The following is a 26,474-nucleotide window of genomic DNA, read 5'->3' as shown; positions in this document are numbered from 1 at the left end:
GGTTCAAACCTGTTCCCCTCCCGTTAATGTAGTTTAGAGTACGACTATCGCTTGGATTAAAATCAAATCACTCATTAAAATCAAAGAAAAGTTTCCATACAGGTGTTTCCCCCTATCATTTTCGTATTCCAAAAACTTGTCTCAAGGGTTAGTAACAAAACCATATCATGCACAAGTCCAACTGAACTACTTGCGTATGTAAAAACGAATGAAACAATAGTGTCCAAATCTGCTAACTACATATGGCGATTGGCTCCTCAGGAAGAGCGAAAACTCCACAAGTATACTTTGCAGAAAATAGTTCAGACCACCAAGCCGATAACTACTAATTTCATTTTCAAAGACTCGGGAAAATTTGCACGTCTAAATTCTGCGACGGCACAAAACTTTGCCAGGGGTATAGCAAGCAAACCCAAGCTGTGAAACGATCAAATCAATGAAAAGGCTGCTCGGCCATTAGTATCAACTCTATAAGAGAACAGAGGCACAGGGTCTCGAATTTACAGTGGAAAGAAACATCCTTCTCAGGATCCATATGAATCAGTACACCATCTCTGAAAATAAATTTTGGATCAAACCTGTGATGAGTAGTCGGGGAAGCTTTTGCCGTAGTTGCTGTGTCCTCAATGATGGTGTGGCATTTACATTCCACTGGCAAAAGACTCTTAGTTCCTGAATTTTTGCAGTGACATGTAACTGCTTCCGGCCATTTGAACTTCTCACTATTTCTGTCTCTCATTTTATTATCCGGTGAGTTGCTGAAACCTCCAGAACCGACAATTCTTCTAATGGCTGAAAGAAGATCAACAGACGCTGATGCAACGATATCATGAGCATCCTCTATAGTCCATTGGCTCTTATTTGATCCCCATTTGTGAATAAGAATTTTATGTGTCAAACTGTGGAGGGTATCTAGGCATGTAGGGCAACAACGATACAAGCATAGAACCCCAGACTTGGTAGGGAGAAATGTTTTGTTCGAGGTGTCAACGCCTACAATATGCTCATTGGCATCACACTTACCATTATTAAGTATAATACCAGCCTCCATTGAGGACAAACCGTTAACCTCGTTGCAGATGGCCCTAGAGCTTGAGAGCTTAATGCTTCCAAATTCACCGGAAGTAGAACCATCCTCAGAAATGACAACAGATTCAGTGCAGTCAAATCCATTTGAATGTTTCAAGGATCCAGAATCTCCACTCACTTCGACATGGTTTCTGTCATTTTTTGATTCATGCGGCTTGGGGCTTGTCCCATTCTGATCATTCAAACTTTCATTGGAACCAAGAAGAGATTTATCCAGGGTAGAATCCATTACGACAATTTTCTGTCCAGACAAATCTGAAATTGCAAGTCTACCCTCAGAATCAGGATGGCCCAACTCACCATCTTTGTTGAAGTCAACAAAACCGACTTTTTCAGTATCAAACCCTTGAGGGACACTTTCCGGCGCTTCAAGCTTGTCAGAGCATTTGCTAGTATTATTTGGCTTGGGTTCCTCAGTTTGAACTTGTCCATCCACATGGTGATCATCTGGAGGTCTCACATCGTCATCTTTTGGAGGTCTCACATCAGTTAGCTTATCATTTTCCATTTTCATTGGAGCATCCAACTCTAAACTGAAATGGGATCAATCATTATTAGATAACCCAGGCAAACAAAAAAATATAAACAAATCTACAAGGACACTAATTGCAATAGAAGCATTTTACCTATGGAGTGTGTATGCCCAGCTATTAACCACGTCTTCCAGATAGGCCACTTGCGACAAAAGGCGAACATATTGATATCTATCTTTCCCAGCCTGAATCTTTGAATTGACCTCAGCAACTAGAAGCTCAAGAACCTTCCGTATCTCAAAGGAGACTTCCCTGAGTGACATATAGACACCTCTATATGCCGATAAACCAACAGCAACAAGGCCTCTAACTAGACCAAATTTTTCTTTGCTTTTAGTATTGCTGGAGCTACAAGCAACAGCTACCTTTTCAATTGAGTTATTAGGTCGAACTATACAAGGATTGAATGGCCAGCCCTTCCAAGGTCCACTTATGTCTGCAGAGGGACCTTCTTTGAGTTTTGAAGTAAACCAACAAAGCTCAGCAAAATGAGGATATTGCAGAATTTGATAGCCAAATGAAGAAATTGCAAGAAGCAAGTTTGACTTCCCCTTCACACTTCTATTGTCAGGCGGTAGATGAACTTTAAGAAGAGATTCATCAGGACCCTGTGTTACACTGTTGTTGACATCAGCTGATCCATGAACTGTACTGTGATTAACCATCTCTGATTGATGCTCCCGAGGATTACAAGTTCCATACTCCTGGTATGAAGTTGTATGGATGTGGGACTTTTGATGAATTAACAGAACAACCTGTTGAACTATATCCCTTAATAACTCTTCTGTGGATAGATTGATCACCAAATCATGGTTGAAATCTTCATCGATCCGCACAGAAAATCGGGGAACTGTATTCTTCATAGGAATTGACTGATTGCAATCTGATATGTCACTCTTGAAGAACTGTCTTATTCTTACTGGAAGTACTGAATATGGAACTTCCGATGTAGCCTGTCAAAAAAAAAGTAAAAAGCATTACAAGCTAATTTTGACATTTATTATAATTATTTAAAATAAAACAGAGATCATGAAGCATTTAGTTTGTACTAATTCAAATGGACCCCAGTTCTTGTTGTAGACTTAAAAACTAGCAAAAAATTTCACAGTAGTTAAATTTTATTAAGGTTGGTTGAAATCTTCCGCTCTGTTTATCATGTCTCTTCACATAAGGTTTCTTTCACTTCCAACAAAGATGAAATTCAATGCCGACCTTTTAAGCAAGACTTTCCACTGGCCATCATTAGAAGAGGACTTAAACCAAGTCATTTATAGACAATGGAAATAAATGACTATGACCGACATGCAATATAGCCATAAGAGTGGAAACTATATATTTTTCAGGCACAAGAGATCAAAAGAATTAAGACTATTAGAATTAATAGGCCTTTGCCAATGAAAAAATGGTCAAGCTAATACAGTAATACTACATACTCCAACACAGCTAAATCTGTAGATATATTTGATAAAAGAGGGAAATAAAAACCAAAAGAAAGAAAAAACTGCCTACCAGAATCATCAAGGATGAGGAGACGCAAATAGACTCCACCTGCTCAACAAATAAGTTCCAGGCATGTGAAGCGCTCTGAGAAACACCTGTGCACTCTCCCATTTCTATTGATTTGCATTGCTGTGAATTGGGCCCACTCCCCTCTTCAACAGCTTGACCATGTACAGGATATGATTTTTCATTTTCAGTAAGTAGATGGTCTGATAAGTCGGAATCACTTTCCTCTGTCATTGGAAGAAGTGTCTCCACAGCCCACAAATCAATTCGTGGCATGAAAACTATAGATGACCCAACACTAGCACATTTCACTGCAAGAGAAAATAAAACTTACTCTTCAATATTCAAAATCGAATTGTAAACTTCAACTGAATCTATAGTTCTCTCTCATTTAGTATAACCACATCATTTTTTAGTTTTTTCTATGGCAATTACCTATACTCTAATTTGCAAATTGAAATATTCCATCAAAGTAATGATCTTATGATACCACTCCTATTCCACGAGCTTAAGCTTAGGACAAAGAGTACCTACTACCAAGTATCAAAGAAATTAATGGAAGTGTTGAAAAGACTTTCTAGGAAAATGAAAAAGAAATATAGGATCAACTGAAGTTCAAACCAAGAGTACTTAAAGCAGGGTAATTAAATACAGTAAGAGAATTTCACCTTGGTAAAGAGAACTCGCAGTAGCACAACTATTGAGCTTAAAGCATGATAACGCAAAATGTTACAGCATGCAGCTCAAAGTCTTTATCCTACTAGCAAGCAAGCAACAAATTCAAAATAATAGAGAGGAACATACTTAATATTTGTGTTATGCCTTGCACCATATCTCCATGCCCTTCTTGTAAAACTGTAGCCAAATCAACCTTCTGAACTTGTACATTTCCAACAAAAAAATGAAGAAGGCAAGAAGCAAGATGCCTTTGCCCAGCTCTGGGATTTCCAGCAATCAATATCCGGAATCCTGATTTGTTTGTTGAGGCAACGGATATATTCCGCAACAAACTCAGGCGTGTGCCACCATGGTGTTTAACAGAAGGCTGAAACTTCAAACTGTGGTCATCATCATGATCGTCATTAAAAGCATCAGAATCACCACAAGTATCATATCCCAGTAAAATGCCAGTGCGCAAAAGCTTTCTCTCTATGTCCTTTGCAACATCTGCTTCCTGAAGTAAGACTGGTATATGGGACCACCAACGATCACTGGGCATCTTCTTCTTATTCAAAGCAGAAACCATCACACTTTCAATCATTCTTGCAGATTTTCTGAGAGGAGCCGGCAACCAGAGGCGTTCATCAAGATAAAGGGAAACAAGCATAGTAGATAATGGTTGTAGCAGACATGGGATAAGATGGGTAGGAAGAGGAGAGCACACTACATCATTAGCAGCTACTCCTGCTTCTCTACGAGAGCAGGGAGGCGGAGAACATGAGAGAGCTTCCAACCAGTCCCTGTCCTCCACTGCAAAGGCAGGAAGAGAGAGGCGCTTGTGGTCAGAAGCATTCTTTCCAGCGGTAGACAAAACTTCTTGCAAAGGGAAATTTCTCTTCAAAGAAATGATAGCCGCTTGAGTACATAGTGCCTGCAGATCTGCACCAGCAAATCCAGCAGTTCTGCTTGCAACCAACTTGAGGATGGATCCAGCAACTGGTTTTGGCCACTTTTGAGTGTGAAGTGAAAGAATGGCAGCTCGGTCCTCCACTGATGGCAGTGGAAAATAGATTTCCCTATCAAATCGTCCAGGCCGCCTCAATGCTGGATCAACAGCATCAGGACGATTTGTAGCGCCTATAACTACAACTGAACCTCGAGATTTCAAACCATCCATTAAAGCAAGCAGTGTTGACACAACTGAACTATGTGTCTGATCTTGCTGCCTCGTTCGAGAAGGTGCCAACCCATCTATCTCATCAAAGAATATTACAGAAGGCTGACATTTCTCAGCAACCTGAAACAAGAGTCTTAGCTGGCGCTCTGAATCACCTACATATTTCCCTAGACAATCTGCACCTTTGCGAGCAAAATATGCTATCCGTTTATCACCACGTGCACAAGCACCTATTAATGCCCGGACAACAAGAGTTTTACCTGTTCCAGGATACCCATGCAAAAGAACACCTCTAGGAGGTGTGAGACCAGGACTATCAAAGAACTCTGGATATAAAAGAGGCAACATGACAACTTCCTTCATGCACCCAATGACATCTTGAAGGCCTGCAACAGATTCCCAACCCTGAAATAGTTTTCCACTCTCTGAGTCGGAGCCTCCAATGTAAACGGGTGCAATTCTCACCAAATCCCGATGAAGCCTCTTACTTTCACGTTTCAAAAACTCTTCATCCTCACCACAATTCTCTAACCATTTTTCTTCTGCCTCAATATCCTTCCGCAAAGCATCATTTGAAAGTTTTCTCGTTTCCATCTTCATCTTCTTAGCCTTTAATTTCTTTATACGGGCTAAATATTGATCACCAAGAGGTTGGAAGAGATTCCGATGATCAGTACAGGCAATAAGAAATTTGCGGTGATCAAATACACAACCATAAGCTCGTGCACAAGGCTGCAGATTACGGAATGACATCAGCCTTAAAATATATATGAATGAGCATACATATTATGTTTGTGGGTGGGTGGGTGGGTAGGTGTGTTGTCTACTTGTCTGTTTACCATAAGCTGGTATAGCAAACAAATTCATATTATAAACTGATAAGCATACGGCAAATAAAATAACCAACCAAGTGGTAAGTTCTTGGACACCGATCAACGCGGCACCCAATTGTAGCTCCTGCCCTTCCACAGCGGGTGCATTTTAATGCTCTCCCTCTGCATAGTGCAGCCCTCACATTTTTTAAGCATCCTAAACCAGCAAAATAAACCTGCAAACACAAATCACATGCATAGAACATCAGAGTTGACCGAGATACCTTAACACAAAATGGAAAATACAGTTCTTAACTTCACCAATGGATCTACCAAGCAGTTAAAGTTTAAACCATATAAGTAAACAATTGCATGCACATACAACAGTCGCTGATGATCAAACAATAAAGGTTTTTGCTTACTTCCTAATTACGTGTTTCACCACAGGTCGAGACAGATGGTAAAATGTAGATACCTAATAATCTGATAAAAACACAGCATCAGTGAATATTCATGCAAAGGAAACATTCTTCTAGATCAGCAAGGTCAGATAGCTAACAAATCCAGATTGACCAACCATTATTTTAAACAAAATAAGTAAAGAGCAAGCTACTGTAAAAAGGTACAACTAAAAAAACTTAATAGAGTGGGGAAAAAACTTTAACTGTAATTTCACGAAGGTAATTGGGTTCATCAACTAATCCCTCAGATTTGAGAAGATAAACTGAGGGTCGGTATTTTAGAACTTCAAAATAACGTTTAATTAAGGACAATCCAATCTGTAAAGAAGTTACAGAAGAAGCAAATGAGAGGACAGTAAGGAGACACATGATGAGACTTTTACACAAAGCCTACAGTAACACACGGAAACAGAAAGCATTTTAGTTCAAACCCATTTCGCCAATCTAATAATTATGACTAACACTTCTTTATTGGAAGACTCTTGCATTTATATACATATCATGACAATAAGGTCCAACACATTATGATAAATACCATGTCTTAAAGAACTTTATATGTTGATCTGGTAGAGTACTTTCCTAGTGCAATAGGCATGTCGCATGCCAGAATACCAAAATTTGACATCATCGTCATGAAAGAGTAAGGTATATATATGCTTGTAATAAGTATCAAATGCAATGGTATTGTTATAATTAAAGCATCCAAGAATACATAAGATTCAAATGTAAGAAAAGCTCCAAGAAGGAGCCAACGCGTAAAAAAAGCCTTGATCTGTACAGGACCAACTTCAAAGTTTATCCTTTCACGATACTACAGGGCCAACTTTTCGGTGGAAGGAGAAGTAAAAAGTTTACAAACAAAAAAATGGTCTTGAACTTTTGAAAGGAGATTTATCTTGAATAACTCATTACCAACCTGGTTGCCAACCACTACTGATAACAAACAGCACCAACATGTTCATAAAGATTAAGATATTAAATGTAAAATACAGATAGTAGTATGGTACTATGATGTAAAGTACAAAACGTTTAAAAGTTAGTCAAGAAACCCCACCTCTGGACTCCACACAGCACAGTTTTGATGGACCCATATTCCGGCAATACCGTAACGATCATTTACAGGACCCAACAGACGTCCAAGCCAACCAGGTTCATCACCAAAACCATCCCATAGGTTATAGTTAAGTTCCTCAGAGGCTGAAGAGCCACAGTATGCCTCATTCTCGCTCTCACCCGTATCAAGAACTAATCTTTTTGGAGGTTTACCATCAGTCCCTCCCCCACACAAACCACACCTTCTGCCCTCCTTAATGTGTAGCTTGCCAAGTGTATCACTTTTCCTATGCTTAAACTTATCCACCTTCGCATTATTCATTTCTATTGCAAGCTCTTCATCAGGCTTGGACGAATCAGAATCCTTCCCTTCATGACACCCTGCTACTTCCACTTCATTTCTTGAAACTCCAACAGCTTCTGAAACCCTAGCATCCCCTTGATTTTCTCCTTCCTTCACACACTCTAATTGTTTCACATGCTTACCATTACTTTCTTCTTGAATCACGCACTCAGATTGCTCCACCTGTTCATCAGCATGTTCCGTTGGCTCCACATTGTCCATAGCTTCCAAATGCTCATCAGCATGTTCCATCGTCTCCACATTGTCCATAGTTGCCACAAGCTCATTAGCATGTTCCATCGTATCCACATTGTCCACAGTTGCAACAAGGTCATCAGCACGTTCCATCACCTCTGCATTGTCCATTGTTGCCACATGCTCATTAACAATGCACGCTTCCTCTAATTTTGAATTCTCCCCTGCCTCAGTTATCATTGTGGAATCATCGTCCACTATTTCCATTTCCTTGCCACCATCCATTTCGCTATCCAATTGCATAGCAACATCTTCATTCTTAATTATCACCTCTGCTTCCTCCTCCACAAGTTCATCTTTATTCGCGGGCAACTCCTCTCTCTGTTCATGGTCTGAACTATTTGTTGCTCTAATCCTCCCTGGTCCCTTTGATTTGACAACTCTATGCCTCCCACTTTCAAATTCCCCATTCTTATCATTCGATCGAGTCCCCACCATCTGCTCTTCCCTTCGGCATTCACTCACCTCTTCATAAAGCTTCCGTTTCCCTTTTACCCCAAAACCCACATTTCTACCCCTTGATCTCAATCTCGATCTCCAACTTCCCGGCGTTTCCAAATCCTCCTCCTTCACACTCATCCCAGCATCCACCACTACATTCTTATCAACCTTCTGCCGCTTCTTCGGCGGTGAAGGCGAGACATCAAGCAAAATCGGGGCACGGCGAGCCCTCCCGCTCCGACGCAGCTCCACCTCACCACTCCCCGATCTCCCCGGCCCGGGTCCCACCCCACCATTATGGTTCCTCTTATACTCCTGCTCACATATAGCATCAAGCCTCTTGTGCTTCTTCCTAAGCCTAGGTCCGGACCGATTCGACACCGTACTTTGCTTCGACGAGAGTCGCATGGCAAGAAGCACACGAAAATCCTATACAAAACTCTACAAAAACCGTGCCTATGTATATATCTGCGATTATATGCACAAAAATCTGAAGCTTTGGGCAAATGGGTATCGATTAATCGCTTTGTTCTTCCAATTAGGTGCCCGATTCAGCTGGATTTATAAAAGAGAAGCTGTATTGAAGCAGAACAGAGGCCTAAGGGACTCACCCGGACATCTCTGAGTCGATCGGTTTTCTCCATGGACGATGAACAAAAAGAAATTCGAGAAAGGAACAGAAACCCTAGAAATCAATTTGGGGAAGCATGCTGAATCCCCCTTCAGCTGGTGAGAATTTTGGGGGTGTTTCCGGAAGATTGGGTCTTCTGGGTTCGGGACTCTGCGTCCTTATGAAGGTCTCTCTTTTCTTTCTCTTCCTCTGAAATCTTCTCTGTTTGCTGTTTAGTTATAGAGAGAGACTTAGGGCGAAAGAGAGAGCGCGCATGGAACAGAGCTCCTCACTGATTTTTATTTTTTTTAGGTTTCTTTCCCACGCGCACCCAACATGCGTGTAAACAAGTTTTGCGATAATCGACATCTCTTCTTCTGTTCTGTTGAAGAAATACGATATTAGAATTGGAAACAAACTCCAAACTTGTGACTTTTAGCATACGAATACATGTTTTTAATCATTTAAGTTATAAATTTCTTACAAACTTAAATCAAGAGAACAAATATGTAATTTTTTGTGCGTACTAAGGCTTTTTTTTTTTTTTTTTTTTTGTTCGAGTTAAAAGATTCGGACAAAATTTTAACAATATTACACTCGTGTATTTAATTTTATTTTTGTACGTATTATTCATGTTGATTAATGAACATTATATTTATTTTCTAAAAAGAATCAAAAGATCAAATGATTTATAAGAATACATAAACGATACCAAAAAAAAAATTATGCAAAAATACAAGTTGTTAATCATTTCAAATTCCCGTACAAAATTTTCAAATCTTTAATCCAAAAGAGCAAATGCCATTTCTTTTTGCTTTTGATACAAGAGCAAATAATTTTATCAGGTCATATGATTTCAAATTAGTGGGAATTGGAATTGAGATTTGGTATTTTAGGTGAAGGATTTGGATTTGGTTTGGTTCATGGGAGGTTGAGTACACGCGCGTTGGGAAAGAGTAGGGGGTGGGCAACTTATTAGTGTAATTTGCTCAATTTTGCTCTAGTGTATTTGTGATGCATGTTGTTGCCGCCAAATGTGTTGGATTCTAATTTTCGATGTAGCAGAGAGAGATGGGGTGGGAGTGTTTGGCTTTTGGCATATGTCACAACTCACAAGGGGATTCAAAGAAGCACCAACGGCTCTTTTTTAAGTGCCAAAAATGTAGTGTGCATGATGCTTTATTAGTTTGGTATTGTTGTGCTTTGAAAAAAAATTGTTTTTGTTATGCTGGGAGAATAAGCTCATTTTTACTACTTCACGTTTTCAACTTTTTTTCACCCAAAACTGTGAAAATAAGTTGTTTTTAAGTGCTTACGAAACACCATTTTCAGCTCAGCTTTTTTTTATATCCACTTTTTATAAAAGTACCTCAGTATCAAACCAGTACATAGGATGGTGTTAATTCACAGACTCCTCTCTATTTGCGACTAGTGAATCAAATGAATTAAAAATGATCAAAGAACATAAATTAACAGATGATGTATGAAAGGTAAAAGGGGTGTGGCACCGCCTATTATATATTTCGCCAATAAAACCAAGTAAAGAAGAAATTAAAATCAATTACAATCCTCAAGCAAAGGATCAGTAATATAGTGAGGAGATTTCTCAATCCGAATCCTTTATGTAAAAGTAATAATATCCTAACGGATAGGGTGTTGAGTTTCTATGTGCGACTTGCATTTGAAACTCCCCCTCCCTTTTATTATTGTAATAGTTTCAAACCTTCTCCACCCCCTTAATAATAATAAACTTCAAAAAAAAAAAAAAAAAGACAATAAAAAATGGGAAGTGATTTTCACACTTCTGTTTAATCTTGACCGTCAATTCGTCTGACCTATTCAATCCAATTTGTGAGAAGATAAAAAAAAATGTGTGAAAATCACTTCCCTACAAAAATAACTGGTCACTGGGTGAGTATGAGCAAAGAATTCATACTCAAGATTACCAAGAGGAATATATGATTTACTCATGCTGTATTTATGGTCAAACGATGTCGTTTATAGATTTGAGATTTAGCCCCATGGGAAACTAGAAAATAAGAAAAGATTTAGGAATTAGCATTTAGGGTTTAGGTTATATCTAGAGAAGTAATTTCTGCACATTTTTTTTTTTTTTTTTTCCTTACACACTCCTGTTTATTGCAAGGAGATATTTGGGGACACCAAAAAAATAAAAAAAAATAAAAAAAAACTGGGGTGTCAAGAAAAAGAGTGCGGAAAACATTTTCCTATGTCGAATAAAAACTTAAGACGCATCAATTCAATTCTCCATCCCCCAATATGAATTTGCATAAACAAAACAAAAACAAAAAACTTTGGGTGGTAGAAGTGGAGCAACAGAATCACTTCAGATCAGTAGTGGTAAGAAATCAGGATTTTGAAGTGAAGAACTGGAAACCTTTGGTTCCTTCATTGTACAACTAAGTTAATTTTTTCAGAAATCAAACTAGAATCAGCTACCTAATTCTGTTCTTGAACAGAAATTCGACATTCTCAGGAGAATCGGGATTCCTCCTTGCGCTAATCTGTATAACTGCACCATCAGCGAGCATGTGTTGTAATACCCTTGCTATGTTCTTTGAGTCATCAAATCCAAGATGGTGACTTCCCAACAATGGTATCTGAAGTTCCTTCATCATCGTCATCATTCCTGTGGCCTGCAATCCATAACGAAGCAAAAGTCTTAATGTTGTGTGTCGGAATATACTTCAGAAGAAAATGTTTGGATTTAAACGTTTAGTGTAAATTGTTTAATAAGCTTTCGAATTCTTTTGATATTAATAAAGTCCACGAGTGAAGGTGGACGGGTTCTTTTCTTTCAAATTACTCTCTAAACACTTCAATATAGAATGCCCTTCTCAATCTAAGACAAAATGTATCAAAGCCATCTTTTATGCTTTTTAAACATCTAGATAAACGATTTAAATTAGGTAATCAAATTGAATCCCTCATTTTAAAGCACTTATCCAAATGCAATCTAAAACGATTCACACAGAAAAGATCCTAAGAAAATCATAAAAATTCAATCCCTATTTGATGTATCAGTGAATCAGTGATTTTTCATAGAATTATGCTTGATCACACAGTTAATCGAAAATACATGATATGGTAGACCACTGGAATCAAACAGATTTGGTTCAAGAAAAAGGAAAACTTAAGATAATACGCCATACATGGACAAAGTGAGACTAAACCACAGAGAAGCAAACTGAATATAAGCCAAACCAGGGGAGGGATTAAACAAATTCTCTTTGTTATAAAATTGATTATGATGTGTAACCAGAAAAACTCGGAATGCAATTGTTTCACGCTCAGTGATCAAGAAGCTTAGCATTGACGTGACCCTGTCAATTAATGGAAACTAATACACTGATTCTATGACTTGTAGGTTGATACAATTTAACATCATTAGGCCAAACCAATACCGCACCCAACATAAGTTCAATCTTCAATTGCATCAATATTCAGTATTAATTAGATTACCGCTATGTTTTGGTTAAACCATTCATCCCTCAACTTCCCTATCACATATCATGAACAAAAGGCATGTGACATGCTTTCTTAAAGATATGAAGATATAGTGTGAACTTACCCTTCTCTTGTAAAAATTTAGATAGACATCTTTGATATTGATCCATTCCATAAAATATGAGGGAAGCTTCATCCTCGACACTTTGCATTGCTGAGGAACTTTTGTTTTCAAATCCCAGTTTCCACTGATAATAGTTCAACAAGATAGATCAGAAAATCCAGAAATGATTCACCTCGATTGAATATCATAAGAGAATATTTCCTTGGCAATTTTTAGCGGAAATCGTGGAGTAAGGGGCACCACTCAAACTTGAAGGTACTTACACCAAATTTTACTGGAAAATAATACTTCTATACGCCATGCTCAATATGCGAGCTAAACTAGCATCATTTACAGTTTAAAGTTAAGCAGAAAGAGAAAAGGTTTGCTATCATAGGATACAGACCAGATATATTAATGAAAAGTGAGATTTACCAAGTGACGAATGCTGCTCGATTAAGACACCCACCCAGCTCCTCTCCCCACAACTGATGCTGAATTAACCATGCTTCAAATTGTTGAAGAACATCCTTAAATGGTATAGCTGTATCATGCCAAACACTGCAAATCTGTATGTCATATTTATGTACCACTACAAGCATAACAAGAAAACTCCAAATGTAATTAACTAAAATTATTACAATATGACGATAACTTTTCAGTATGAGAACTAACATATGAAATAGTGTTCAACTTAACACTACAATTCTTGTTTATAGTCTACTTTCTCTCATGGGAACAACCCTTATTCAATTATTGTGATTGCTAGTCCGGTATTGAACCACTCTCTTAAAGAGTTATCCTCTTCACAACATTCTTCTTAGGCTTTTTAACCCAAGCACTCACCCCAAGAAATTTCTTCCAAATCAGCAATTTCTAGGTCTGCAAACTTGTCTTCTAGTTCAAGACCTACAAATGCAAAATATTTCATTCTGACTGGGTCCATTTAGTTTCTTTCTGGTAGTGAAGTTGCTAACAAATTTAATGATACCAACGTTTTTCTTTTTGTATCAGATCTTCAGTTTCATGCCATTCGTTTTCCAGATTACATCAGATAACATCAGCTCTGTAGTTGTATCAGATCGGAAATATTTTAATAAGCTACTAGCTACTGTGAACCAAAAATTGAATGGCTTTTGACAACAAAATTTTATCACAAAAACATATGTGATATGACAAATAAATAACTACCCATAACCATGTTAAAATATTTTTGTCTTCATCTAGCTTTCATTACCCTTCTTTCTAAATTTGTTTGCATAGCTTGATCTACCAGTGTTTTGACTACTTTCTTAATCTGCCAAAATGTGATAAACGTGAAGCATAAGTGCCACGTGGTCACAACTCACAACTAAATTACTTGCATACCGATCAACTCCAAATTTGCCATACTTTCCTTCAATATATTCATTTATTCTTGCCTCGCTCATCTCCGTTGGCCTCACGAATCTGCAAAGGAATAATGGAAAAAGTTAGAAAACAAAATTACTGTTCTAAATACTTGTGCAGGAGCACAATGAAAGGAAAACAAACAAACAAGAACCAAACAAAATAAATTATAAAAACAGAATTCGTACGGAAAATCAGCAATAGTAATGGTTTTCCCCTTAATTGTCTGAGCATTGGTTCTTTACAGAATACCAGACAGATTCATTGTTCCTTTGGCAACATGTCCAATACTTATAAAAGAAGTATGAAAAATGTACCAAAGCAGATCCTGCTAGTAAATGGGGAATGTAAAATAAGCAATTGGTAGTTTGCATCATATGCTCCTGGTATACATTAGTTTTATAGCTTTGAAAATTTTAAATCACCCTCAACTATCGTATGCATGAAACAGAAAACAACAACAATACAATCTCTAGCAGGAAAGGCAGATAAGTAATTGAATTGCACTAAAATGTGTTGAGGAGGTGCAGTAATACCTGTGGAAAAAATCCACAACATTCATGGTTTTTGCATCAATCATCAGAACTGGAAACTCAAGAATTTCAACTTTTCCCTCTAAATCAAGTACAAGAAAAAAATCTAGGTTCTGAAAGCGGATGCTGTTTGACATGGGATTCGTCACTTCAAGATCTCTGGAGCAGTTATGATTGAACTTCTCCATGTGCATAGGATCCTCCATCTTCAAAACAAAGTAACTCTAATCAAATTACAAGTTCTTGCTGTAATTTGAATAAATTAAATCATCAAACATGAATCCTTTTCCTGTTTAATTATTTTCCTTCTAAGACAACCTGTGACTATCTATGTCAGAAACTGGTAGTTTTTCCCTTTCTACAATGCCAATATATGGCTAGTGACACTTTCAGCAGCTAATCGAAACTCTAATTACACCAATATGCAATACGTTACTGTTTGATTTAAGACCAAATCCAATATGACATTTAAAGAACAGTAGAAATGTACTAATGCTTATCATGCTGAACAAAAAATACACCCTGCTGAAATGCCAGCAATGATAACTGCAATGATACACATCACTACTGATTCTTTGTTTGCAATGCCAAATAAACACACACACACACACACACAAAGACCAAAAAAATCTGTGCGTGTGCGCATGTGATAGAGTTAAGGAGGCAGAAAGTGAAAGAATGGAAGAAAGAGGGAAAGAAATAACAGTAACTCAAAGGGTAGAACTCGCTGGATTTTGCTAGAACGGAAGATACTCTAATAGGTTGGATTTACCAATGGATGAAACAAGAAATCACAGGCTTCAAAACACATATCTCCCACATGTATTTGTTTGGCATATATCATTATTTAACAATATGCAGTTTTTATCTAAACAGACGACAACATTCAAGCGATAATTTCAGCTCACTGACTTCAATTCCACTCACACAGAGGAAAAAAGGCAACAAATCCAAAGAGCACCGTAAAGCAAATCACTTTGTCTGAGGCATTCAATCAAACACATGGAATGCAAGATAATAGACCACTCAATTACAATGCAAACGGTATCCGAAAAACGTCTCAACAACAAGCTAACTAAATAATTGTTTCAGAAAATCAAATCATCATTAGAGTTGATTCGTGGGCTAAGATTGAAGACTTGAGGGTATTGGTGGTCCGGAGCTGGAACATACCATAGTGCACTTCCCTTGCGTGTAATACAAACACATGGGCTTCCACCGTTTGGCGGTCTTTTGAGGAGGCGTGACCCGAGGAGCCGGTGAGTCTTGGGTTTCGGAAGCAGAAACGGAGGCAAGGGCGGCGAGTGAACGGACCGGAGGACGAGTGAGGAAGGGAGAAATGGGAAGGAAGGGTTTGAGAGTGGATGAGAAGAGTGAAGGAAGAAGTGGGAGAGTGAAAAGTCTGGCTCTCGGAAACGCCATTACTGCCGCTTTGCCTTCAATTCTCTGAGTCTCGGTCGCTCTGTGCGTGGCGGTTTTGCCCCTTGGCGGGTAACCATGAAAGGAAACTAGGAAAGGATGGGAACACCGGTCAAATGTGAACCGGTCGGCTCATATTTTGAACCGGTGATGATCTGGTTCTGGCAACTAAACCAATTCGCGTTCTTGAACCGGTTTTTATACTAATTTACTAAAGAATTGTAACTGAACCAAAAGTGCAATTAGTCCGATTAGCGTATTTAGATAGGAAAATGATTTAGGCACATTCGTTTTTTTAACTTCGGCGCCTCTCTAAAATGTATAGTTTTAATCATTATCTCCGTGTTTGATATATTTAATTTAAATGTCAAATATAAACACGGAAGAAGAAGAGTGAAAGTCATTTTTAACTTTAAACCAATTGAACCAACCACATCTATTAATTTTTTGAGGTTTTGAACGTTTTACACCCTGAACTTGCAAGTTATTGTCAATTTTTAGTTTTTTACTATGAACTTTTATTAATGGTCAATTTCCTCCTCAACTATCAAATATTCACCAATTATCCTGTCCAATTTGCCACCTAAATAACATGGAAATGACATTTTTACCCTCTTACATGACTCATGTGTTGTCTACGTGACAAATATGAGTATCCCCAATATCGTGACTTGATGGTTAAAATGGTAAATACGTCATTACCCTTGATTGGCAAATTGAAAATTGAATCACCTCCAGTATCTGATATTGAATACAAGGAACTGGAAGTGCTTTCAACTACAACATCTGCAATATCATCAAAACAGGTCACTCTATACAAAACCATTCTACAGAATGCACATGGCTGCTTCACGACGACCTACAAGCATGTCGAAATAGCCAAGCTGAAATGTTGTTTTTGAGACTTTTCACATCCCGAAATCATCCAATTACTCTTCAAACTCGGTGACATCCATCACATCAGTCATGACACTCTGATTTTGAATTTTACGCAAGTCATCAATCTCCGCGGCCAACAATGGATCATGCTTCACTTTATCTAGCTGCAAGTTCGCAGGGCAAGCTGACAGGAGGAAAAAGCAAAGGGTTAAGCGATCTCACCAAAGGTATAAGTCCGTCTCATGTTGGGGAACAAAAATTTTAAATACCTGCAACAGGGCAGCGTGTGTTGTTTCCCCGTAAGTCTCTGCTCTTTTGCAGATTTACTGTTAAAAGTTCTACGAAACTATAAACAATTGCCCAACAAACAAGAACACTATGAAGAAATCAGTTTCATAAGAACTTACTTTCCGCTACTTCCACTTTATATTTTTATACCAGAGTCATAGAAAGATTGCAACAATCCTTTAACTTCACGTTTACAAACAAGCAAAGACGATTAAGCACGAGTCAAACTTATGAGGCACAGAATGATGGCGAAACGAAACATGCAGCAAAAGAAGGATTTGAAACCCGAATATCAGTAGTAACCTTAACAACAGTCAACACAAATGACTGATCCTACAAGTTTCAAAATGCATCAGATGAGGTATAGTTTAGATACCAATGAAGCACTTAATATTCCTTCCCAGGCATGGAGAATCATGTGTCGTAAACTAGATATCTCCATTTAGAGTAACCACAGGATTATCGTACAACAGAACCTATTGTCATAAGCTAAAGAATGCCTTTATCTACTCCTAAACATGCATAAGAAAAACTACGATAAACAGTATTTCCACGGATCATATTCATTCTGGACAGATATAACACCTAAAACTATCAATTTGCTTTGGAGTTAGACCTGTTATAATCCAATAAGTGGTTTACCTCCCCAACACTTGCCTGACTTCTTTGCCTATTATTTGCAGTTCTAATTCTTTACATATTCTAGCATGCAGCAACAAAGTTACAGTGGTCATTTACAACAGTCTAAGGATTGGCAAATATTAGTAAGAAGAGAGCTTAATAAGAAATACACTTGCTCAATTTAGCGAAAATATGTACCCTTTTAACCATAGGCATCGATAGCATTCCCTTCAATGCCAGAAATAAAATAATTACACCAAATATTGCTAAGCTAGGCAGAAAAAGTGTTTAAAACAGTTGTTTGGTTTCTAACTAGTTGGCATCATTCCATGTGTACTTGCATGTCATAAGAAACTCGAGGCAAAGTTTATTACAAAAAACCGAATAAGAAGCAACATTTACTAATTCATTATGCTTGCTTTTAGCATTGTCCAACTGCATCGTCAAAAGTCAGCGAAAAATTTCAAAATCTTATTCTGTGCATTTAAAGTAACAAAAGTTCATACCCAGACAGCTTCCCGGAATTCACGCATTAGCGGATGGTTTTGGGGAACTGAAGATGAGTTTGCCTTCAGCTGTACAACCTCATTCTTGAACAACTTATCAAAATCAGTAAGCTGGTCCATCAACATCAAATAACCATATCTGCTTGGATGGATTAGAGAAACAACAAATAAATAAGCAAAGTCATTGAATCAGAAACTGTGCAAGAAGCAGAAAATTCCTAGCACCTCTGGCCCAGGTTGGTATATAACTCCAACAGATTCAATTGCTGACGAAAAATGCGAACAGTCTTCATAAGTATCCACCAATTCAACGGCATTTTCGAGCTCTTTCACCTGTGACCTGTCACATTTTCGGGTTTTTCATATCTCGACAAATGCTTCATATCTTGAATCTATGATCTATGATAGGACATTTTAATCACATCGAAATTCCATTTTCTCTTAACAGTTTCTAGCTAAAAAAATTCAAATGCCAATAATTAGATAAAACCCAAAACTTAAAATTACTCAAAAATTTCAGAAATTTGATAAAGTTTCAGGCCTTTAGCAGCAACACCTACAAATTTCAGAAACTAAAACCACTTCTCGTACAAAAAAATTTAAATTAAATTAAATTACATTAAATTGTTTTTTAAGGAAATTACCCTCTCAAACTGCTTAGCCCTTTCAAAATCAACTGCAATTTTCTTCATCAAACTGAAAGCTTTCCCAATATCCTGAAAGCAGAGATAATCTTCCATAAGAAAAACAATAAATTGCTATTTTTTCCTTCAAAAATAAAAAAAGGCATAAGTCCTAGGAGCTTACGGAGATAAGAGACTGGTTGTCCTCGTGGAGATTGGATGTGGCGGTTCGGATCCGTCCGGTGACGCCATGAGTGCGAGAGGTCAAGGCCATGGAGGGACGTGGGTTTTAGGGTTTTTCCACAACCGGGTTTGGGCGAACCACTTGGCTGATTGGTGGGTTCTTCGCTGGGGAGTCGAGGCAACAGTTCAGGAGAACGGACGGAGGGAGATTTTGGAGGGAGATTGAGTAGAAAGAACAAAAAGTCCGAAACGGCATCGTCCTTGCTCTTCCGAAATGCGACGGCCAAACTTAATTTCACTTGAGGGTAAATTATACAAAATTACTTCATAATTATTGATCACACTACAATCTCATACTTCATAATTTAAATATCGTAATGTCATACCTTAATTTATGAATTTGTTGTAATGTCATACATCCGTTAATTAATCTGTCAAATTAATTATTAAGTAATGACGTAGTAAATGCAAGCCCATATTTTGCTGGCATTGTAGCCAACTTGTGTCAACTAATAAAAATATTTAGGGTAAATTACACAAAAATACCTTAACTATGGGACGAACAACACTTTCATACCTTATCTTTTAAAATTGACAATGGCATACCTCATCTTACTAATTTGTGTCAATATCAGACATCCGCCAGTTTTTCTGTTAATTTCTCTGTTAAATGCTGACGTGGCCAGAGACAAGACCCTCTCACTAATCCAACTGGATTAAAAAATAATTAAATAATTTTTAATAATTAAATATTAAAAATTTAAAAATAAAATTATTTTTTTAAAAATGCCTCTGGATCCAACACGCCAACATTGTCATCGGCATCACCGTCAACAATGCCCTAATTTACTTAGTCTCTTGGGACAAGAGCCTAAAGATTTGGTGGGACTTAGATCTCTGCTATGTCGAACGAGGACGCCTTGAACGCGTTGGTAGTGTCGAACGACGGGACGGTGTACATCTGGTCGATGGATTGTCAGATCTGGGTGTGGTCTAAACCGTTCGGGGAAGACGGAGAAGACGGGAACAGGGTGGGATCTGGGTTGGGTGGTTTTGGTTTTGAGTTTGGGGAAGACAAGGAGCGGGGGGAAGAAAGGGTGAGGTGGAGGAAGGTTGGGAATGGGGGACCGGTGGGAAGGGTTTTGGGGATGCAGGTGTCCACAGAGAGAAAAGAGAGAGATGCAAGAGAGAGAGATGAGAGATAAAAAGTGGATGTTGCGTCGAGTCGGTCAAGGTGCACGAAGACGCCGTGAACACGTTAGCAGTGTTGAATGATGGGACGGTGTACACCGAGTCAACAGATTGTCAGATCTGGGTGTGGTCCAAATCGTTTGGGAAAGACGGAGAAGACGGTTGCGGGGTGGGATCTGGGTTGGGTGGTTCTGGTTTTGAGTTAGAGGAAAACGGGGAGCAGGGGGAAGAAAATGTAAGGGGGAGAAAGGTTGGGGAAGGGGGACGGATGGGAAGGGTTTGGGGATGCAGGTATCCAGAGAGAGGCGAGAGAGAAAGAGGGGAGAAAGAGGGCGGATCCCACAATTTTATATAAAAAAAATAATTTTATTTTAATTTTTTAATATTTAATTATTAAAAATATATTTAATTATTTTTTAATCCAGTTGGATTAGTGAGTGGGTCCTGTTTCTGACCACGTCAGCATTTAACAAAGAAATTAACAGAAAAACTGACGGAGGTCTGACATTGGTACAAATTTGTAAGATGAGGTATGACATTGTTAATTTTAAAAGATGAGATATGAAAGTGTCGTGACACCAATAGTTGAGGTAGTTTTTTGTCATTTACTCAAATATTTAATTATTAAAATTATTTTAATTCATTTAAAATATTATTTTAAAAAATTCATTAAAAAAAATAAAATAATAATAAAAATCTACCTTATGGCCCTTACCCTACGCAACCCAGCCTTCCGCTTACTTCTCTCTCGCCACGCATATCAAACCCAATTTCTGAATCGTAAATGGCAACACAGCAACAAAGCAAAAACCAAATTCAACCAAGAAAATCAAAGAAAGGCCATGTAATTTACATTAGAGAAAGAAAAGGAAACCAAATTAAGCAAACAAGCAAGAATGGGTTGAGGAGCGAATTTGGGGTAAATGCAGGAGGAGTCGAGGAATAGGAGCTTCTTGACTTTGAGTCGGTAAATGCTATCAATGACGTGGGTTTAGATCTGGAGATTGACGGCGATGAAATACACCGCATCCGTGTTATTGGCGTGAATGCCATCGACTTTGGTGGTGGGGGGGGGGAGCGGGGGCTAATAAGGAATCGAAGTCGGCTTCGCGGGTGAGGTCGAGCTCGGAGTGCATGCGGAAGTCGAGATTTGTGAAGACTAGAGCTTGGAGCTTGCTAACGATGACGGAGCCGACGAGGCCGTTGTTGCAGCGTGAAAAGGAGAAAGGGAGAGAGAATATGGGAAGAAAGAGGAAAGAAAGAGGGGTGGGATGGGTGCCATGTCAGCAAAATATGGCCATGCATTTGCCACGTCATCACTTAACGGTCAATTTGATGGATTAATTAATGAAGGTCTGACATTGTAACGAATTCATAAATTAAGGTATGATATTGCAATGTTTAAAACATGAGGTATGAGATTGTGATGCGATACATAGTTGAGGTAATTTTGTGTAATTTACCTTTCATTTTAATACAATGCTTTACATAAAGAAGTAATAAATTAATATATATTAACTCGTCATCCACAAAATTTTAACATATTATTTCTACTATCTCGACTATTTAATATAATTTGCAAGTGACCTTTTACTATAGTGGTGGAAAAGTGTTGAGCCTTGCATGACGACGTGGGTTCAAACTCCGTCGTTAGCTAATCTAATACATAATCTAACAAAATCTATCATTTAAAAAAAAAAAAAAACTATTTAATATAATTTTCTTTGTCAACCAAAAGAGGATGAAAAAAATATTTATTTCACCACTTCAATTCAATAAAATTATTAAAAAGGAAAAAAAATGAACATTAAAATAATTTCACAAATTTATTTTTTAACTTTTTTTTCTCTTCCCTCACTACATGTCGTCAAGGGAAAATGATATTTGTATAGAGTGATTTTGTATAAAATCAATTAAAAGTTATGATATTAACAATAGGTCAATCAAATTTATTGGAATTATAAATATGTCAATGAGATTTTAAGATACATTAAAACATCTCAATCAAATTAAAATTACAAATGATGCCATTGTCATTTAAAACACCAAATCTTTTCATCTCCCTCATTGTAAATCATGCAGCAGCCATAAAACACTCTTAGACTTCAACCTCCACACCTGCCACCACCTTCAACCTCCATTACTTCAACCTCCCCTGCCTCCCACCACCTTCAACCTCCATTTTTCGGCCTCACAACACCCTTAACCTCCATCGCCTCCCACCACCTTCATCATCCGACGAACAATTTGTATTTGAGCTGATTCCAAAGAACAATTCGAACTTGTGACTGAGAAATCACGATCAAGGTAATTTGTTTCTTCCTATTTTCTTCTTGTTCTTCAATTTTTAAGTTTTAGGTTATCTAAGTTGTGTTTTTGAGAGATTTGATGTACTTTTGCACACTATACCTTTTGGTTTTGAATTTGAGCTTGTTTGGATGTTAAAATTGGTTTGAGCATATAACAAATTTAGTTCGTTTCAACATATTTGTTGGCTCTGTGTATGGTTATTCATGGTGGTTATGTCGTTTAGTTTAATCGTTGCTTCCCATGTTCTGGGATTTTGCATTCAAATTCAAATAGGTTTGTGGATTCATACACTGCAACGCAGTGTTTCTTGTTCTGTGGATTGAGACACTACGTTGCAGTGTCAGTTTCTTATTCTATGATTGTGCATTGAGATTCAAATAGGTTTGTGGATTCAGACACTTCATTGCAGTGTCTGTTTCCTGTTATGTGGATTCAGACACTTCGTGTTCTGTGATTGTGCATTGAGATTCAAATAGGTTTGTGGATTCAGACACTGCAACGCAGTGTCTATTTTTTGTTCTGTGAATTCAGACGCTTCGTTGCAGTTTATATTTTATGTATGTGCTTTTACATTAATGGATTCAGACATATAGTATTAATATTATTAACACAAACTTTATATTTTTTTCCTTTTACAGTTAAAACATGTCCTCAAAAAAAGTTAAAGGGATACATAAACAAGCGAGAGAGAAAATGATGGATATTATTGATTTGCACTCGAGAGGATGTTACTAATTTGCACAATGGAAAGTGTTGTTAGTTTTATGTAGCCTCTCATGGAAAATTTGGTTCTAGTTAGGCTATTTTGTGATCTATATTTTCTAAGTCATATATATCTCTACTGCCCATATATATGGTTCTAATTAATATGAAAAAATTTCCATGGGGTCAACTTTATTTTTCGTGGATATGAACCCTTATAAGGTTCTACCTTAAGGGGCTGATAGGATTTCGAGTTGGGCAACGATTTTTGATAGAGAGTAGATAAGAATCAGAGAGGGGAAAAAATAAAAAAAATAAAGAAATAAAGTCAAGAGAGAGTGGTATAAGGGTATAATAGTTATTTTCTAACTAGCTTAAAACCATGTGACATGCTTTATTGACCTATGAATAATTATTATAAATATTTGATTGATTATGTCCTAAAAGAAAATTGGGTATTGATTTATGACTAATTTGTAAAGATTATTGACCTTTAGCTAAATAACCTATTTGTATATCACGTTCTCTCTCTCTCTCTCTCTCTCTCTCTAAATCCCAAGTTTTTTTTATCTCTCCCTCTAAAATGAAAAAAATTCAATAAAAATCAAGTTTACTCACATTTCTCTCTTCCTCTAATCTCACAAAATCTATCGTTTGGCAAAAAAAGATAACTATTTAATATAATTTTCTTTGTCAGCCAAAGAGGATGAAAAAAATATTTATTCTACCACTTCAATTCAATATAAATATTAAAAAAGAAAAAAATGGACATTAAAATAATTTCTTAAATTTTTTTTTTTTTTACTTTTTTTTTTCTCTTCCCTCACTACATGTCGTCAAGGGAAAATGATATTCGTAAATTTTATATCACGTTCTCTCTCTCTTTCTCTAAATCCCACGTTTTTTCTCTGTCCCTCAAAAATGAAAAAAAAGTAAATAAAAATCAAGTTTACCCACATTTCTCTCCTCATTTGCTCTAATAAAATTTCAAAAATTTTTCAGCCAGTGTGGGGGATATTTTCTTGTATGACCTAAATAAAGAAAATATAAAACTATTAGTGAAGCTTTGCTCAACAAAAACTCCAACAGCAAACACAACATCAAAGAGTTGGTTGAACAAATAACACAATTCTTGGCTGCTAAGTCCCACCTTAAGAGAATAACATATATAAGCCCACATGCAAACACATGAAACTCTAGAGCCTTTTCAAAAGCCATGGCACCAACAAATACTTCCAAAAAAAGAAAAAAAGAAAAAAGGAGACTTTGGATACAGTCCCTAGCTATCAATATTCTTTGACTTAAGCTTTGTTGGTTTTTAATTTTTCATTGAAGTATGAGATTTAAATAAAAATCCATGATCTGTGAGATTAATTAAAATATTACATATCAATTATACTATGGTGTGTATGTACATATAAACATGGGCACATTCATCAAAATTAACAAAAAGAAAAAGAATTATTGTACCAAAACATGGGTACATTCTTCAAAACCACAAAAAATTGAATAGATTTTATATATAATAAAAAAAAGGTACATTTTACATATAACAAATTGGTATATTTAAGAACATGTACATTTTAAGATGAAAAATTGGAAAAAAAAAATAAAACTACATGAATGGGTGCATATACGATTAAAATTTTGAAAACATTTTTTTAAAAGCTAATGGGTACAAACTTGTTCTAATTTTTTATTTATTTTTAAAATTAGTTAGGAGTTTAATAAAGGTGTGAGTATTAAAATCCTAAATCAATTATTAATTTTATTTTAAAAAATTATGTAATTGACATGTAAATTCATTATTACATTAATGTTAGGGACTTTGATCAAAATTTGAAAACTAATAAGGTTTCAGTCAATGAAGATTAGTAACTAGGGACCAAATACTAAATTTTTCCTTTAAAATCTATGTGCTTAGGCTCCGGAGTATAGGATACTCTTCACATTCTAATCCCTCAAATCATAATTTTTGTCTGACCTAAAACCTAACGATTATAAGGCTCAAAGTATCCTATGCTCAAGAACGCTATAAAAATAAAAAGTCTCATTCAACAATAGGCTAGCAACGCAGCGCAAAACATTATTTGCTTGAAAGAAGAAAGTTTATTGAGATGCAACCAATCTAACGTCACCTCTCTTCCAATATTAAAATATATCCCAACTTCAAATCTCTCACGCCATTAATAAAAAGAAAACTGGTCGTAAAATAATCCCTCATTCAACACAGTCATGAGTCCGTTATATAATGTTCATGTTTGCAACCATAGTTTCGCAGTCACTCACAAGCTCAGCTGAATTAAGTTAGCCTTGGGATTTCATGAACGTCTTTGGACTTTCTATACCCCTCTTTGTTGTCAACTGTTGGTTACTACGTATGAAAAGAGGTTCACTGTTATCACGTCATTAGGGTTCAACCATACAATATTATGTAGGATTGAACATGACATTGCAATATTAAATTAGAATATGACATAACGGTAAACTTATTTCATTTAAGTTTTTCTTCCAAATAAGAATTACGTCATTAGGACGCCCCATACAAATGGGAGAACTACCTCATGATGAGGTACCGCTCAATCACGATGGCCGTAAATGAAAGTTAACAAAACTTTGGAAAGGGAAAGATCAGGGGCCGAAAACCACTTGCATTCCTTGTTGTTTGGGTTAGTAGATATCTACATGAAATATAGAGAAGAAAGTCCACTGGTGCTGTGGTGACATAGCGATGGTTATAAATAGTTAGAGATTAAGGCAGTTAGGAACTCAAACTCATTACAAATGTGCTAAAAGCCTTATGTGTATACTTACGTGTTATAGTAAGAGTGGACAACATAATTAATATGTCTAATTTTTAATGTATATTAAAAAAAATTACGTGTTATAATTTGAATAGAAATAATAAAATCACATAACCGTGTACACTAAAAAATTACTCAACAAACTGATTGAATATACAACAAACTATATGAGGATACTGCTATATGATCTTAATCAGCTCTTCGTACAACATTAATTGTACAACAGATTGATTGTCTCACCAAATAATTCAACAGCAACAGTTGAGAAGGGCATTCAATTCAATTAAGTTAGCCTTCTTTTGATCTTGATCGACAGCTGGTTAGTACATCACACCACCATGGAAGAAATAATACGAAGACCCAATTATAATCTAATTAATTTACTGATTGAATTATCCCATGTCATAGAGATCAACTTACATGACATGTTTGCGTTCGAAGTATATTAAATTGCAATGTAATTAACTAACAGCCGAGTATGAAAAAGAAATTCTAAGATGAACGAAACTTAGAAG

General features: G+C 36.9%; 3 protein-coding genes across 4 annotated transcripts; all 3 read right to left on the bottom strand.

Moving 5' to 3' along the window:
• Positions 1-51: 51 nt before the first annotated feature.
• Positions 52-9,212, bottom strand: LOC137742520 (P-loop containing nucleoside triphosphate hydrolases superfamily protein). Its single transcript, XM_068482408.2, has 6 exons — positions 7,293-9,212; positions 5,873-6,013; positions 3,933-5,697; positions 3,132-3,439; positions 1,716-2,575; positions 52-1,622 (listed from the first exon to the last, which is right to left on the bottom strand). The coding sequence occupies exons 1-6, from the start codon at positions 8,736-8,738 to the stop codon at positions 434-436; spliced, it is 5,709 nt and encodes a 1,902-aa protein (XP_068338509.2). The 5' UTR covers positions 8,739-9,212; the 3' UTR covers positions 52-433.
• A 2,057-nt stretch (positions 9,213-11,269) lies between these two features.
• Positions 11,270-16,056, bottom strand: LOC137743476 (putative exonuclease domain-containing protein At3g15140). The gene is made up of 6 exons (XM_068483376.2): positions 15,607-16,056; positions 14,437-14,639; positions 13,880-13,960; positions 12,947-13,072; positions 12,533-12,656; positions 11,270-11,597 (listed from the first exon to the last, which is right to left on the bottom strand). Exons 1-6 carry the CDS (start codon positions 15,853-15,855, stop codon positions 11,397-11,399), a joined length of 984 nt encoding a protein of 327 aa, XP_068339477.2. The 5' UTR covers positions 15,856-16,056; the 3' UTR covers positions 11,270-11,396.
• Positions 16,057-16,523: 467 nt separating this feature from the next.
• Positions 16,524-19,235, bottom strand: LOC137743863 (E3 SUMO-protein ligase MMS21-like). 2 transcript variants are annotated; one of them, XM_088679079.1, is made up of 6 exons: positions 18,954-19,235; positions 18,791-18,862; positions 18,372-18,479; positions 18,147-18,257; positions 17,001-17,077; positions 16,524-16,915 (listed from the first exon to the last, which is right to left on the bottom strand). In XM_088679079.1, the coding sequence occupies exons 1-6, from the start codon at positions 19,041-19,043 to the stop codon at positions 16,888-16,890; spliced, it is 486 nt and encodes a 161-aa protein (XP_088535205.1). In that variant the 5' UTR covers positions 19,044-19,235; the 3' UTR covers positions 16,524-16,887. The 2 variants fall into 2 exon arrangements, 1 of the variants encoding a protein (XP_088535205.1); XR_011069538.2 differs by lacking the exons at positions 18,791-18,862; positions 18,954-19,235 and having other exon boundaries at positions 17,001-18,285; positions 18,372-18,382.
• Positions 19,236-26,474: the final 7,239 nt, after the last annotated feature.

This window comes from Pyrus communis, chromosome 11 (assembly GCF_041283825.1).
Source record: "Pyrus communis isolate YQ-2024b chromosome 11, ASM4128382v1, whole genome shotgun sequence".
NCBI classification, from domain to species: Eukaryota; Viridiplantae; Streptophyta; class Magnoliopsida; order Rosales; family Rosaceae; genus Pyrus; species Pyrus communis.
This window is presented reverse-complemented; position numbering and strand designations above follow the sequence as displayed.

Bases quoted from the DNA above. Each gene is read 5' to 3' on its own strand.
- LOC137742520 (XM_068482408.2), bottom strand. From the start codon at position 8,738: ATGCGACTCTCGTCGAAGCAAAGTACGGTGTCGAATCGGTCCGGACCT. The intron at 5,698-5,872 runs GTTGGTTATTTT...CGTAATCTGCAG, and splicing joins GTCCAAGAACTTACCACTTG to CCTTGTGCACGAGCTTATGG. The intron at 2,576-3,131 runs GTAGGCAGTTTT...TTTTTTTGACAG, and splicing joins CCTCATCCTTGATGATTCTG to GCTACATCGGAAGTTCCATA.
- LOC137743476 (XM_068483376.2), bottom strand. From the start codon at position 15,855: ATGGCGTTTCCGAGAGCCAGACTTTTCACTCTCCCACTTCTTCCTTCA. The intron at 14,640-15,606 runs GTATGTTCCAGC...TTTGTTTTGAAG, and splicing joins CGCAAGGGAAGTGCACTATG to ATGGAGGATCCTATGCACAT. The intron at 13,961-14,436 runs GTATTACTGCAC...ATTCCTTTGCAG, and splicing joins GTTGTGGATTTTTTCCACAG to ATTCGTGAGGCCAACGGAGA.
- LOC137743863 (XM_088679079.1), bottom strand. From the start codon at position 19,043: ATGGCCTTGACCTCTCGCACTCATGGCGTCACCGGACGGATCCGAACC. The intron at 18,480-18,790 runs GTAATTTCCTTA...GACAGGTCACAG, and splicing joins GGGCTAAGCAGTTTGAGAGG to GTGAAAGAGCTCGAAAATGC. The intron at 16,916-17,000 runs GTATTTAAAATT...TCCTCCTGTCAG, and splicing joins CACACGCTGCCCTGTTGCAG to CTTGCCCTGCGAACTTGCAG.